The 16,495-nt window shown below is 37.5% G+C and overlaps 1 protein-coding gene across 1 annotated transcript in view; it reads left to right on the top strand.

The window, feature by feature from the left end:
- Positions 1–5,232: 5,232 nt before the first annotated feature.
- The window catches only part of DCUN1D1 (DCN1, defective in cullin neddylation 1, domain containing 1), a 24,100-nt gene continuing 12,837 nt past the window's right edge, over positions 5,233–16,495 (top strand). The window contains exons 1-3 of the mRNA XM_006884051.1: positions 5,233–5,443; positions 8,121–8,289; positions 11,831–11,961. Coding sequence (XP_006884113.1) covers positions 5,269–5,443; positions 8,121–8,289; positions 11,831–11,961 — 475 coding nt within the window. The 5' untranslated portion in view covers positions 5,233–5,268. The remainder of the gene's footprint in view (positions 5,444–8,120; positions 8,290–11,830; positions 11,962–16,495) is intronic.

The following is a 16,495-nucleotide window of genomic DNA, read 5'->3' as shown; positions in this document are numbered from 1 at the left end:
GTCTGTTTGCCTTCTAATGTGTTCCTTTGTGAAGAGGTTTTTCATGTCTTCCCCATTTTGTGATTGGATTGTCAGTCTTTTTTCTTGTGGAGGCCCTGTAGGATTCAGTAAACATTCATTAAGAGATACTTGTCTGAGATGGCATTGCCAAATGCTTCTCCCACCCCCCAGTGTGTAGGCTTTCTTTTCACCCTATTGGAAAAAGTTTTTTTTTATGCACATAGGGAGTTGATTTTTAGATTTTTAGAAGGTCTCGTGTCTATTTTATCCTCTCCTGGTGGTATTATCTTCTTTCTTTAGCACCTATACAGAGTAGAGGAATTACTACATCAAATGGCATTTCTTTTTCCAACTTTTAAAGGAAATGCAAAACTGTTTTCCATGACGATGACACCCTTTTAGCCTGACCAGAAGAGTATGAGAATTCCATCTCTGACACCCTTACCAAGATGGTTGGGGTTTTTTAATCACCTAGGATGAGATGATACCTAATTATTGTTATATATTTTGTTTTAGTGCTCTCCCTTAATTTAGTTACCTTTCCCTCTCTCCTTTACTTGGTGGAAATTTTGACCTTTGACGTGACCCCTCAAAATCAGAGCACATTGTGATCAGAAGTAAGAGTTGAGAGTGTTACACCTGTACTAGCCTAGCTTTACTCTAGGACAGAATACGGAACTGAGTATATGCCTCATAGCTATAAGGATTTTAAGAGTATAACTAATAAGAATGGCACGAAGGAGCCCTAGTGGTGGTACAGTAGCATTTGACTGCTAACTTAAAGGTGTGAACCCACCAGCTGCTTCATAGGGAAACTATTAGGCATACTGCTTCTGTAAAGATTAGAGCCTTAGAAACTCCATGAGACAGTTCTGTCCTATAGGGTCACAGTTTGAGTCTGAATTGACTCAGTGGTCGAAGGTTTATGAGGACAAGTGTTAGTATTTACTGTAGGCATAGGAAGTCCATAGAAAAATGGTATATCACAAGACTCAGAAGAAAAGGGATTGCCTGTTACTTGGCCCGGGGGGAACGATAAACACTCTTAAGTTCTCTACCTTCACTATTAGCCTTTATGGTGTCAGAAATGAATAGGTACAACTCTTTTTTAAAATAGATACATTAGATAGATAGATAGATACTGCACTGCTTAACAGTAATTTATACTTAGACTAGTTTAAAAATTTACGATTACATGCATAATTTAAGACACAATTAAAGAACATAATGTTTCATTTGTATGCGTAAGCTAATTTTTTAACTTTCACTTAGGTTTCTGATATCTTGCTAAGTCATAGAAAAATTACTGATAGAGAATGAGCAGCTCTTTGAGCTTGCAGAAGTGACTTAAGTTGTGTTTTTCCTTGCTGTCGTTCACAAAGGTTATTGAAATTGCAGAGAGCAGACCTATGGACTTGAAACTGTATTATAAAGCCCAAAATAACCGTGACAATTTTGGTATATTCATCTTTTCAGGAGAATAGGAGGAATGGCATGCAAAGGAAGTTGAATCACTTTTACTTTAAAAGTAACTATCAGAATATTGCCTGCAGTAGTTATACATCCTGATTCATCCCCAGCATATTGCACAGTGATTGCTGACGATCATAGTGACCATCAAGCATCTTCATTCAGTTACCTGAGTCTGCATCAGTGCACCATGAGAGAGAGACTGTTGTTGTAGGTGCTGTTGAGTTGCGTACAACTCACAGCAACCCTATGAACAAAAGATCTGAACCCAGTCCTGTCTTGCGCCATCCTCACACTTGCTAACACACAGGAGCTCATTTCAGCAGTTACCGTGTCAATCCCCCTGGTGGAGAATCTTCTTTCACCAGCCCTCCACACTTCCCAGCACCATGTTCTTATCCAAGGAGTAGACCCTCCTAGCAACATGCCCAAAGTATCATCATCATTCTTGCCTCCAAAGAGCACTCTGGCTGCATCCTCTCAAAGACATATCTGGCTCTGTTCCTTTAGCTGTCTATGGGATGGGTGTTCAGTACTCTTCTCCAACACCACAGCTCAAAGGTGTCAGTTCTTTTTCTGTCATAATTACTCATTGTCCAGCTCTCAGATGTATAGCAAGTGATCAGAAAGACTATGGCCTGAATCAAATACACCTTAGTCCTCAAACATTTGGAAAGGTCCCTCATTGCAGATTTTGCCAGTGCGTTACATCTTCTTATTTCCCGACTGCTGGTACCAAGAGTGTTGATTGTGGATCCAAGCAAGTTGAAGCTGTTGACAGTTTCATTCTCTCCTCTGTCCATCATGACCCTGAGAGAGACACAGAGAAGCCCAAAATCAACTTTTCATGACAGAAATTGAAGTAATTTATTTTCTTCTTAATTTTCAGTTAAAAAAAAATTAGGATAATTTACTTCCTTGAAATTCAATTTCAATATGAGCTTGTTGTAATTAAATGGAAAGTTTTGAGGAGACATTTTTCCCAAAAGAGGAAGAGCTCTGGAGATTTGAAAGGTATATAGCATACTGAGGGTAATTTATCTTATGTACAGAGGTAGTAACAGTTGTCAATGAAGTTTCAAGAGGTCACTTAATTGTTGTTATGTGCCGTCGAGTTGAATGGAACTCATAGTAACCCTATGAACAGCTGGTTTGAACCTTGTATTATCCTGTGCCATCTCTGATACACTTGGGTTCATTGTTTCAATCAGTGTGTCAAATCTGTCTTGTGGAGTCTCCTCTCTTATGCTGACCCTCTAACTTACCAAGCATGATATCCTTCTTCAAGGACTGGTTCCTTCTAACAACATGCCCAAAGTATGTAAGACTGAGGTTTTTACCATCCTTACTTCCAAGGAGGACCCTGGTTTCACTTTCTCCAGTACAGAACAGTTTGTTCTCTTGGCAGTCCATGGAGTATTCATTTCTTTTCTGCACTACAACTTGGAGGCATTGAATTTTTTTTTTTTTTTTATCAAATGAGTCATTGTCCACTTCTTTTTTCATCGGTAAGTCCACTTTCAGATTCATAGCAAGCAGTTGAGAAACCATGGCTTAGATCAGCTGCGCTTAGTCTCTAAACTGACGTAATTATTTTTCAGTACTCTGGAGCAGTCCCTCACAGCAAATTTGCAAGCCAATGTGATCTATATCTTTTGATTTCTAGACTGCTGATACCAGTGATGTTGATTGTGGATACAAATGAGATGAAATTGTTAATAATTTTGGTCTCTTCTCCCTCTATCATGATGTTGCCTGTTGGCCCAGAGCTGAAGATTTTTATTTTCTTGATAATAAGATCCAATCCATAGCCCTTGATCTTCTGCCACAGGTGCTATAAGTCCTCTTCAAGCAAGCAAGGTTCTGTCATCTGCAGGTTGATGAGTCTTCTTCAGATCTTTCAACTTTAATTTCTCTACTTTAATAGGAGACAGATTGAGATTTTCTTTTTTATTATTATTCATTTTAATGAAAATTTACAGAGACTTTGGATTTCCGTTTATTCATTGTGGCAGTTTTCTTCCTCCCCCCACCCCCCTCACCCCAGCTCACTCTTCTCTTTGAAAAGTAAAATTCTTTCATTGTTATACAATCCCTCACTGTCAAGTCCACTCCACTAGGCAGTCTGTTCTGGGCTCCTGTCATGACAATAATACCTAATCATATATCCCTTTTAAACAGTTCTCTCCCTCATCTGTTTGATTGAGATTTTCAATTTGAGATAGTACAAATAATATTTACAGGGAGAGTATCATTCACAGCTCAGACCTCAGAGCATAAACATTTTGTCCATATTACAGAAGAGTAGGGTTGGTTTCCCCTGATTTAGCATAGTCTTACCTGTACTCTAGTGAATTCTGTTGGTGTAGCCCATAAGGAGATGTGTTGCTAACCTGAAGCCTGTTGTCTCTGGTGGTTTGAGTCCATCCACCAGTGGCTCCTCAGGAGAAAGATGGGAAATCTTCTCCCTTGTGATTTACAGCTTCCGAAACCTGCTGGAGGGTCAGCTATGAGCTTGTTCTGACTCCACAGCAATAAGAGTTTTAGCTATTTTTACTCTGAGAAAGGTGGAAATGTTTCTCTCTTTGGCATGTTGGGTTTGCTTTCCCCCTCCCTGAAAAAGTGAAAATCTTTATAAAGAGCAAAAGGAACTGTGAATTAATAGAAAACAATTATTAAGACTTGGATTCATGAACCCTCGTTTTGCCCCACTTCTGTTAATAACCTGGATGGTTATGGGATGAATTCCTTAATCTTTAGGGCTTGTGCTGATATCTGTACAGCAAGAGTTGAAGGTTTGTAATCTATTAGTTTGGGCACAAATCAACAGGTTCTCAAGTGTGCTGTTTAATGTCTGCTCTGCATGCTCTGTGGTGAATCCCCGCCCTCTTTCACTTAAAATATTAGCTCTGGAAGAAATAGGGATTTGGGAGGGGAAGCTTAGTAGTAGGGAGGTTGAAATTGCCTGGAAGCAAGAAGTGACAAGGGGAGGCAGGGCAGAGTTTAGGGCTGGTGAGCCTTGCCTCATTTTGCTTTGAGTTCAGGCCAGGTGAGAAGTGAATCTCTGTCAATGTGGGGCATATGAGAAGAGGTTGTTACAGTAGAGAGGTTGTTGGAAAGAGGTTGGACATCTGCTGTTAGGTGTAACTGAGCTGGCCCAAACCTATGTGCCAGGGTGCTCACTCCTGTTTTATGCTTCTTTACACTGGAGTGAGAATATCAAGAAAATTCTGGTACTTACAAGGTAAATAAATTGAGGTACTTTCAGTTTACTGCTTTCTCACATTTGGTAGAAATAGCAAGGAAACAATGAGAAGTTGGAGATAATTAATTGCATAGTATATCCTTTCTAATGGGTATTAGGGCTGCAACAAACACCTGCTAATCTCATGGTCCCCAGGGTCATTTGTCCAGCTGGGAGACATTATCACCTCCCCCACCAGCCACTTCCTATGCATCTTTCTTGGAGCTTTGTGTGTCGTCATGGGTTTGTGAGTAGCTGCACTTTGCTTCCAGGACCCTCATCCACTTTCAGGAAGTCTCAAACTCAGTGTGATTGAGGTTTTTTTTGCTTTTTTTTTTAAATTTGTCTTAGTTTCTTTTTCAGAACTATACTAAACTATTCCCAGTTCTTAAAACAATTTGTCTTTCTAATGAATAGATAGAAAATAAGCTGAAAGATTAACTAACTGTTCAAAAATACTTTTTCTCCCATAATTTTATATATAGTCTCAGTTTATTTTCTATTTTCAATAGAACAAGTTGAAATCATCGCAGAAGGATAAAGTTCGTCAGTTTATGATCTTCACACAATCTAGCGAGAAAACAGCAGTAAGTTGTCTGTCTCAAAATGACTGGAAGTTAGATGTTGCAACAGACAATTTTTTCCAAAATCCTGAACTTTATATACGAGAGAGTGTAAAAGGGTCATTGGATAGGAAGAAGTTAGAACAACTATACAATAGATACAAAGGTGAGTGTCTGTTTATTATTTTAAATATTCTGAACTAATTTTCCAGCAGTATGTTCTTAAAATAAGAAATCAAGATAATGCATAGACTTAAATTGATCTTGTGTATATAATGGAAGTCTATAGATTTTAGAATTATTTTAAGAGGTATGTGGAGAAATCGTTCCCCTATCCCACACAAAAAAATTTAGGTTCTTCCTTCCCCCCCCCCTTTCCTTTAGTCTCGCTGTTTTTCTCCTGATACTTAATTTGAGAATGAAAGGAAAGAGGGATGCAGTTTTTCTCATTTGTATAAAACCCCAGTGAACCATATTTTAAGAAAAGCTAAAAAAAAAATAAAAATAAAAAAAAAGAAAAGCTGACAAAAAAAAATACTAAGTGCTACATATTGTTAAAATGTTAAACAATACATAATAAAGAAAACTTTAATAATTCTTCTATCTTTTTCTAATTTATCCTTCTGGATTAACTAGTATATAGTTATTAAGTTGGCTCCTGCCATGTTTTTTTATGTATATAGAAAACTCATCCTCAAAAGTCAATAGTCTATGTGTTTCCTGCTGCCAAAGGGGCCCTTTAGAGTAGTGAGAGAAGATCTTCACCCTGAAACCCACAACGTCCCTTTTCAGCAGGAAGTAGCTAAGAGAATATGCCATCCCCTTTTCCTTATGAATCAGGGTGAAGTCTCTCTCAGGGAGGAGTCATAGGGAATGGCAAAGGACACACTGACAAAGGAGATTAATCAGAACTGGCTTTGACAAGCACTGTGGCAATTGGACAATTAAAACAGACATTTGGATGGCAGGGGAAGAAGAACAAACTGGGGAGGAGGGTGGAGAAAATAGTGCAACAATGAATGAATGAAAACCCAAAATCTCTGTAAATGTTCATTAAAACTAATAAAATTTAATAGTAATAAAAAAAAAACAAAAGTCAAAAGTTGTGTACATTTTTTATTGCTTAGAGATACTTTCAGATGACTTTTGGGGAAGGTTTTAACAAATTACAGTATGGTGTATTTATGTGCTGGTTTCTTGTATTTGTTGTAATTTTTAAATTTCTGTTTGTCTAGTCAGTAAATATTGATAGATTATCCCTTTAATTGAGCAACAAATGTTTATGTTGCTGAGATGAGAATTGAATTGGCTGGTCTTTCTGATACTCTAAAGACATGAATGAAAATACTTTTTTGTAAAGACAAAAATAAAATACAGTTATTAGAATCTGCTGTGAACCAGAGATGAGCATGCAAGAAGACTGTAGGGTAATAGTTCCAGGATTAACACCTATAGGAAAGTAAAGGAGAAAGACTGGGCGAAAGAAGGTGGTGAGCTGTAAAGCAATCATAACAAAGGCTTTAGCTGATCCCTCAGGGAACCTTGATAGCTGACATGGCCTTTCAGCTTTGTTCTCCTTAAGGTTAGAGAGATCTGAAACCACGCTGCTTTTTACAATGGTTTGTGGTCCAGAGGCCTAGTGACAAGAAGCTGTGCTACAATACCGAAGGCACATGGTTCAAGGCCACCAGTTGCTCCAAGGGAGAATGATGGGCACCTCATTAACTGCCTCTGAAAAACCCACTGGAGGGTCAGTTTCCATAAAATGAAGTCAAATTGCAGAAAACTCCCAGAGATATCCATAGAGTTTCAAAGGCTATTTTTTTCCCCTGAAATCAATAACCAAGTGCCTGTGTAGACTTGAACCTCCAAACTTACAATCAGCAAGCAAGTATGTTAACTGTTTGCACTACTCAGGAGCGAAAAATAAAATTTATAAGAAAAAAAAATACAATGTGTATGAATGATTATATGAAATAATGTAACTATTAGAAAAGATTATATCAAACACATTGTATATGAATGAAATACAGTGTAAATGACTTGTATGAAAACCAAGAAAAAGAAGAAAAAGAGAAAAATAATTTTTCTATATAATGTTGCTTTTAATGTGTTGCTGACTGAGAACCAACTCACTGCTGACCCTCCAGTGGGTTTCAGAGATTGTAAATCACAGGAGTGGAGATTGCCCATCTTTGTCCACTGCAACAGCTGGTGGATTCAAACCTCCTGCTTTTGTGTTGACAGTGCAACTCCTTACCCACTAGGCCCCCAGAGGTCCCCTGTATATGTGCCATCAAGTTGCCAACGACTCATAGCGACCCTGTGTACAACAGCTCTGAACTCTGTTCTATCCTGTCCTAACCTTATCGTCTCTGACACACCTACTCCCATTACCCCTGTCACTGAGTCAATCCATCTCATCCAGGGTCATCTTCTCTTGCGCTTTCTTTTTTCTCCACCTTTTCAAGCATGACGTCCCTCTCCAAGGACTGGTCTCTCCTTGCAACATGCCCTGTATGTTTATTTAGAATACTCACTTCAATAAAATAGAGGTATTTTCTAATAGAACCCTTATCCCTATATAGAAATGTTTGTCTTTTTTTCATGTGGGACATTTTTTTACATTAATAAATGAGACTTCTTATATTATTTTCTATCCTTATTAATGTTGATGTATTTACCATCCTGATCATTTTAAGAATGTTAATTAGGGTTCAAAGTAATTCTAAATATCTTAGTAATATTACTTTATTTAGCATTTTGTAATGAAGCATAAAGTTTAAGGAATGCACCAGAATAAATTATAGCACTAACTTAATTTTCCATTGTTGCTTTTGAAGATCCTCAGGATGAAAATAAAATTGGAATAGATGGTATACAGCAGTTCTGTGATGACCTGGCACTCGATCCAGCCAGCATTAGTGTGTTGATCATTGCCTGGAAGTTTAGAGCAGCAACACAGTGTGAATTCTCCAAACAGGAGTTTATGGACGGCATGACAGAATTAGGGTAAGTCTATGATAATCATGGGAAATGAGGTGCATTACTATGAAAATCATTGTGGAATGGAATTATGTCATGAATTTTAAAATATAAATAAATTTAAACATTACTGATCCACAAATCCTGTCTATGTGGAAATGGGTAACATGCTGAGTTCTTTGTTAATAGTTTCTGGCTATGCCTGTTATTTGTGTGTAGTGCTTCTCATCCCAGTCACATTAAACTTTGATCATTTATTTATAAAGGAGGTTCATGAGTATTAAAATAAAGTTACTATATTTCATTGATCAGGGAGCTCTGGTGGCCTAGACTATAAGGAGTTGCTCTTCCACCAGAAGAGAGGAGAGAGAGCAGTTTTGTCCCATGTCTCATGTCCACAGCTGTGGAAAACCATGGAGGGTCACATATGGGTCAGCTTTGTCTCAACTACAATTAGTTTGAGCTTTTGAGTTGTATTATTTAGTATCAATAAGAAGCAAACAAGTATTTTACTTTCTAATGTGAAATCCAATCTTACAAAATTCCTGAATTTTAAAACTGGAAGTTACCTTAAAAGTTAAGTAATCTTATTTTTCCTACGTGTATCTTGACAGTTGATTAGCCAAAATATCTTTGCATGAGTACACTGAAAAAAATCGTGAGTGAGTTACTAAGGGTATTTGCCCTTTGTAGATATAAGAGGCTGCTCTTGCTTTTTCACTGGACCATTGTTGAATAATAAAAGCTAGTATTTATTGACATTAATTTCATATAGGAACATTGCTATGTAGTTACCTACCTCTTTACAATATTCTCAAGGAATTATTCTTTATATCCCCATTTTAGACCAAATTAGGTATGAAAAAAATTGTAGAATTTAGGAAACAGTGGTAGAATTTGAACCCATATTTTCTTATTCTTGAGTCTGAGGAACTTTGTAATAAATTCGAGCAAAAGATGAAAACTATACCTATAATTTATAAAGGGAAGTTTTAATATTAAAAATTTGTTTATTAAACCAAAAGTAGGTATCAAAGTAAAAAGTTATGTACCTTGAAGTCAATTCTGACTCAAAGAGTACCCATGTAACAGAACTGCCCAAGAGGGCATTCTAGGCTGTAGATCCTTGCAGGACAGGTAGCCAGATCTTCCAAAATGCTGCTAGGTGGTCTTGAACTGCCAACTATTTGTTTATTAAGTCCTTAACTATTGAGCTATAAGGCTCCTTGGTTTATTATTAAAAGGGGTAAAAGAAAAATGTGTAATAGAAGTAACAACTGCAGGAAGCAGCTAACACCTTTAGGGCTGAGGGAAGTGAACAAGGAAGGAATTTAGAAACTTAAGACAGCCCCACAAAGTTTGATTCAGACCTCTGAGGAAAGGGCGTGGCTGCTACATGGTCCTGATGCCTGCCCCCCCTGGTAGGGCGGAGCCTGGCCAGCAGCCATGCCCTGTGGAGCTGTGGGAGTTTCTATCACCTTGCCCCGCTGAAGAGAGAAAACTAAAATAGGAAAAGTTCCTTCTTCCTCTTCCATTCTTAGCTGGCAAGAAAGAGGATGTCTTTTCATTTTTATATCAATGTCACAAAACAAGGCAAAGAAGAGTAGATTTAAACCCAAGATACAGTTCAGACATACCTTGGAGATACTGCAGGTTCAGTTTCAGATCAACACAATAAAGTGAGTCACATTAATAATTTTTTTGTTGTTGTTGTTCCCTGATGCATTTAATCCCTCTTTTGGATTATTTTTTGAAACCTCAATGTGCACTTAATTTCACCTTTCCACTTTTTGCTATTGTCATACATTTCACTTTCATATGTTATAAATAGCATTATATATTGTTACTTAGAAGCAAGAATGAAGAGACTCTGTCTCACATCTTTTGGGCATGTTATCAAGAGAGGCCAGTCCCCGGGGAAAGACAACATGCTTGGTAAAGTTGAGAGTCAAAGAAGAAGAGGAAATCCTCAATGAGATAAAGTGACCATGTAGCTGCAACAGTTGTCTCAAACACAGCCAAGTTTGTGAGGATGGTGTAGGACTGAGCAATATTTGGTGCAGTTATGCATAGGATCACTGTGCGTTCCTACCAGTACCTAACAACAACAACAGTGGTTTTTGTTTTGAAGCCATAGTTATACTTTAAATGTGTAAAGTGAGGACAGGTTTGGAAGCAGGAGTGACATCCACTTCCTAAACAACATGCTTCCAGAAACTCTATGAACTTTGATAAATGTCGATAGTCATAGAGGGGCTTCAGGCCTTTAGTGCATAAGGTCACTGTGAGTAGTGCTCGACTTGAAGGCAGTCAACAACAATAGAGCATGTAACAGTGAACTCTAGTGGCCTTGTGTTAAGAAGCTGCACTGCAATCCCAAAGGCACATGGTTTGAATCCTACCAGCTGCTCTACAGAAGGATGGGCAGTCTCTTCCTGTAATTTACTGCCTCTGAAAACCTACAGGAGGGTCAGCTGTGGGTCGGTTACAACAACAGTGCATGTAACAGTTATGTTTCTACTACAGTATATTGTAATATATTAAGTATGCCATAGCATGATGAAAAAATTTGAAGCAGCATGAGAATTAACTCAAGACATGAAGTGAGCACATTCTGTTGGGAAATTGGTGCAAATAATGATAGACCAACCAAAAGACTCCATCTTTCTTGCTAGCTAAGGCTAGAACAGGAAGAACAAACATTCCTGTTCCAGTTTGTTTCCTTCAGGAGACAAGGGCTTTAGTGTGCTGACTTCTGCCTCTGTGGTGAGTGCTACAATAATCTCTCGGCACAAGTGATCTGTCTCTATGTAAGGATAGTCTAGGAACTCCAGGTGCAATGGTTAAGAGCTTCTAACCAAAAAAGGTCACTAACAGCTCCTCAAGAAGAGAAACTTGGTCATCAACTCCCTTAGAGAGCTCTCAGTCTAGGAAGCCTACCGGGGGTAGTTCAGCTCTGTAGTGTTGATGTAGAGTGAGCTGGAATAGATTGACTTGTGGGCACACAGCATCACAAAGACTGCTTGGAGGCTCTGGGTGGTGATAACAAGAGTGTTCAACTGCTAATTGAGAGACTGAAGGTTTAAGTCCACCTAGTGGTGCCTCAGAAGAAAAGCCTGGCGATCTACTTTTTAAAAAGTCACCCATTGAAAACCCTGTGAGCCTGGTTCTACTCTGACACACATGGAGTTTGCAAGAGTTGAAGTGACTGGATGGCAGCTGTTAATACAGTTTATGCTATTTACTGTTTTTCTTGTTACAACACATTTTGTACACTGCAGCTGACTTCTGCAAGTCAGGAAGTAGGTAGTCTAGTTAATTATATAATTATAAGTAATAACTCATTTCTTTTAATAGTAGTAATTATTTTGAACCTTTAATAACTCAAATTTCTCCCCTCCCCAGTTAACCCTATGCCTTTATGTAAGGTAAAAAGATTAAATTCTCCAACTACTTACTCTCTTTAAAAGAAATTCTGTGAAATAAAAAAGCTTGTCTAGGCATAAATTACATTCTTAATTTCTAATAACAAATTCTTCTTTTATTAAACTTAATATTTACAATGTAGATGTGACAACATAGAAAAACTAAAGGCTCAAATACCCAAGATGGAACAAGAATTGAAAGAACCAGGACGATTTAAAGATTTTTACCAGTTTACTTTTAATTTTGCAAAGAATCCAGGACAAAAAGGATTAGGTAAGTATTTTTAAAAATACTATTTAGGGTTACAAATATATTGATGATATCATTTGCCTTTTGAATAGAAAATTATTTAAGCAAAGTCATCATGAAAATACTAGTGACCAAAAATTAGTGAGAAGTAGTGAACATTTAATTAACCAGAAAATACTTGTTGGGTAGAATTATCCTTGTCACTGTATATGACCATTGATTTTTTTTTTAAAATTTTCTCTTACAGTACTGAAAATAGTTGTGAAATCCCCATATCATTGTTTTATGTGATCAGAAGATATTTTAGGATTTTTAGATCTTAAGTTATTTCACTCCAGATTGATGCACACAGCTCTAGGTGTCAGGATGGCACACCACGGGACATTGTTTTAGTCTGTTGTTGAGAGGGTTACTGTGGGTCAGAGCTGACTGCGTGGCACCTAACAATAAGGGGGGGGAAGGATGTCATCATTGTTCTGAAAAATCTATAGTTTACCCAGAAAGATGGAATAGGACCATGTAATATGGGAGTAAAATAATGTAAGTGTTTTGAGAAAAAGAGAAATGTTTAAAAGCAGCAGTTGTTAGACACTTCCAGGGAAAGATGTGGGATCCAGACTAAGGAATTTGGTATTTGACTGACCAAGGGAAGATAAAGAGTTGTTCTGGTGAGAGGATAGTTAATAATGAGGTTCTGAAAGCTTGATGTCAAAAATAAACTTGGTTTCTTTATAGAAGGGCAAAGACATTGGTTTGATTTTAGTGTATATACTTATTTGAAGATTAAATTGGTGAGATATGAAATAAGGCAAAAAAGCACAGATGTCTTTTGAAAACAAAGAATTTTTGAGTTGAAATTAGTGGGAATTGGGGAGTCATTGAAGATTTTGTGATAGAAATATCTTTGATTTAATGCAAGACTTCTGTGTGCGGAGTACTTTACATGTACTGCCTCAGTTATTATACTTCAGGAGATTCATTCTTTGATCATTCACTACCTTCCATATGCATAAGTAGAGTACTTGCTATTTTATTATGTTTATATTGTAAATGAGAAAACTGAGGCACAGGAAACTAATAATTTGCTTGATGATGGAAAATTATTTTTGTTATTGTGTTGAATATAATTAATTGCAGAGGTTGATAAAGAAGCTGTGTAGTATTCCCTCTGCATATCTTAGAATAGAGTGGAAAATATCTTGACAGGGATTATGAGTAGAGAGTAGACCAGGTAAATGATTGCAAGCTAGAGAGGAAGAGATGAATATAAAATATTTGTTACGGATAATTGGCCTAACAGAGACTAAGTGTGGTTGAATTGATTAAAGATTTTCTAAATTTAATATCTCATATTTAGGGCATGTTGCTAGGAGAAGCTGTTCATTGGAAAGGGATGTCATGCTTGAAAAGGTGGGGGGTCGGTGAAGGAGAGGAAGACCCTCAATGAGCTGGATTGATACAGTGATTCCCATAAAGGGCTCTAGTGTATAAGAAAGTGTGAGGAGACACAGGATAAGACAGAATTCAGATATGTTGTCCATAGGGTCACTAAGGGTAATTGACTCAGCGACACTTAACAACAACAATTATCTGTAAAGCATAATTTTAAATAATGAAGCCTCCTTTTTAGCTGATACTGTAATTTAGGTTGCATTTTATTCATGCAGGAAGAATTCTTTTTTTTTTTTTTAAATAACAAATAAGCTGGGATGTCAAGTGTTAATTTTTCTATCTTCTCTGTCTCTGGTCACTAGTTAATTGGGTTTTTGTTTTTGTTTCTCATTCCCACAAATGAAAACTGTTTAAGGTCTTTAAATTTAGATTTATGTATTTAAAAATATTTTTGTTGTGTTTAGAATTGTAGCACAGCAATTCTGTAAGATTAAATATAATGCTATTAATATCAAATGCTAATTAAATGGGTTTTCTCTAATCTTTGTTATACCCACACACCTTACTGGAGTATAAAATAAATAAAATTTGGAGGCATTTATTGTTTGGCTATTGAATTTTAAGGATGGAAGTGCCTAAATTGTAACTATAAAACAAAATTAAGTTTCTCTTGCTTTTGAACATACTGCTATGAAAGTAAATGAGAATTTTACATTATAAGAAAAAAACAAAAACATCACATGAAATCACTATTGTCATCATTAGATGCCACCAAGTTGACTATGACTCAGAGATTCCGTGAATAGCAAATTGACACTTTTCCCTGTGTCATCCTCGTGGTTGCTGCCATTTTCAAGCCCATTGTTGCAATCACTGTATCCAGCTATCTCTGTCAGGCTCTTCCTCTCTTTTGTTGACCATCTGCTTTTCCCAGCATGATGTCTTTTTCCTAGAACTGGTGCCTCCTGACAGTGTGCCCACAGTACATGAGACAAAGCTTTACTATCCTTACCACTGAGGAGAACCCTAGTTGCATTTCCTCCAAGACAGGTTTACTTGTTCTTTTATCCATTCATGGTATGTTTGGTACTATTCTTCAACACCACAATTCAAAGTCATTGATTCTTCTTTAGGTTTCCTTATTCTTTGTTCAACTTTCAGATGCATATGAAGCAATTGAGAATGCTTTGACTTGGGTCAGGCACACTGTAATTTTTACTTTTTGTTCTTTAAAATTTTAAAGAGGTCCTTGACAGCATCTTTGCCCAGTGCAATATGTCTTTTGATATCTTGGTTGCTGCTGTCATGAGTCTTGACTGTGGATCCAAACAAAATTAAATAATTCACAACTTCATTCTTTTCTCCATCTATCGTGATGTTTATTGGCCCAGTTGTGAGGTTTTTTTGTTTCTTGTTGTTGAGATGTAACCTGTATTGAAGGCTGTTGTGTTTTCCTTTTTTAGTAAGTACTTTAAGTCTTTTACTTTCTGCAAGCAAGATTGTGCTATCTATATAATATAGGTGGTTGAAAAGGTTTCCCCCCCCCCCACAACTTGATGCCACATTCTTCATATAGTCCACCTTCTTGGATGATTAGCTCAGCATAGTGAATGAATAGTTTTGGAGAATGGATACCTCCCTCTCCCACACTGTGAAAGGAGCATCTACAATATGAGGATGGGCAAGTCTGACTTCTATCAGCTTCATAAAAAGGAACTGTCCCCATCATTAATATCTATAGCAGCAGATAGTAACTGTTTGGTGAGACATGTTACACACACACCCCCCCTCCCCATGCTCCTGCATCTATTTCTACCAATCATTGGGTCCGAGTTCGTTGTTGACTCACAGGTCTAATTTACAATTGTGGGGTTTATTAGGGAAATAGGTTGGCAAGTGGGGGAGGCAAAGAATATCTGTCACACAGTGCAAACCGAAGTTTAGTGTAGCAATCTCAAGCCAGATAAACAAGGCACAGTTCCTCTGTTAGTTATAGTCCAGGTTCAGTTCAGCAACATAAATGCAAGAATCCTTTGGTTTCCTCAATCATCAAGCAGACTTTATTCAGAGCAGTTATAAATCAATCATCTGGCAAGCAAAACCTTTAACTGTAACATAAATGCAGGGTTCCTCTAGTTACACCTTGCCACAGTCTCTTCACAGCGGTGCCACAGTCTGCACACTCTCTCTCCCATCATCACCAGGGCACCTCACAGTGTGAAAAGCTCTCTCATATTGGTCCCACAGCGGTTGATTATTTGCCAGCCTGTGAGTCTGCAGTTAAGGTAGCTGGAGACCATTCCCCTCTCTCCCACCAAAGGGGACTAACATACTAGCTAGAAAAGCCATTTTTAGGGTTTCTGACATCACACACACCTTTCCTGATTTTAAACTGTGTCCCATTGTTCTAGGCAAATAACTTGGTCTACTTAAAGGTTTCGCAAAAGTACGATTAAGTGTTCTGGAAGTCCATCCTTCTTCATTTTATCCTTTATTTATTTTTATATATACAGTTAAATGTCTTTGCATAGTCAATAAAATGCAAGTAAACATCTTTCTGGTAATCTCTGTTTTTTAGTCAAGATCATTTGACGTCAGCAATGATGTCCTTTATTCCATAGCCTCTATTGGAATAGGACTGAATATGGATCTCTTCAGTGAGTTTGCCAGGTAACTCTGTCTTTCAGATTTCTTGGAAAAAACACTTAACACAGTCAGGATTGCATCTGTCTGATGAAAAACCTCAACTGATATTCCATCAATTTCTGGGACCTTATTTTTGTCAATGCATTTAGTGCAGCTTGGAGTTTGATAGTTCAAATCCACTAGCCGCTCTGGAGAAGAACTTGCTTGAGGGTCCACTATAATGGCAGTAAGGAAGAGGTAACACCGAGGAAGGCTGTGAGCCATTTGTAGATCACTGGCACTCACATTTGTCCTCTTATGTTTTTTCCAAGCTAGCATTCCATTTCTTTTAACTTGTCTTCATTTGAGAAGACTTTTGTTATCCTTTGACTGTCTTCCCTAGATGTATTTTCAGTTTCTCTGAAAATCAAGTACTTGTTCACAATAGCAAGGAGTTGGAAACAACCTAGGTGCCCATCAACAAGCGAATGGATAGAGAAGCTGTGGTATATTCGCACAATGGAATACTATGCTGCATTGA

Source organism: Elephantulus edwardii, unplaced genomic scaffold (genome assembly GCF_000299155.1).
Source record: "Elephantulus edwardii isolate Elephantulus edwardi_28Jun2011 unplaced genomic scaffold, EleEdw1.0 scaffold00031, whole genome shotgun sequence".
Taxonomy (NCBI): domain Eukaryota; kingdom Metazoa; phylum Chordata; class Mammalia; order Macroscelidea; family Macroscelididae; genus Elephantulus; species Elephantulus edwardii.
Note: the sequence above shows the minus strand (reverse complement) of the source record. Positions and strands in the feature narration are given on the sequence as shown.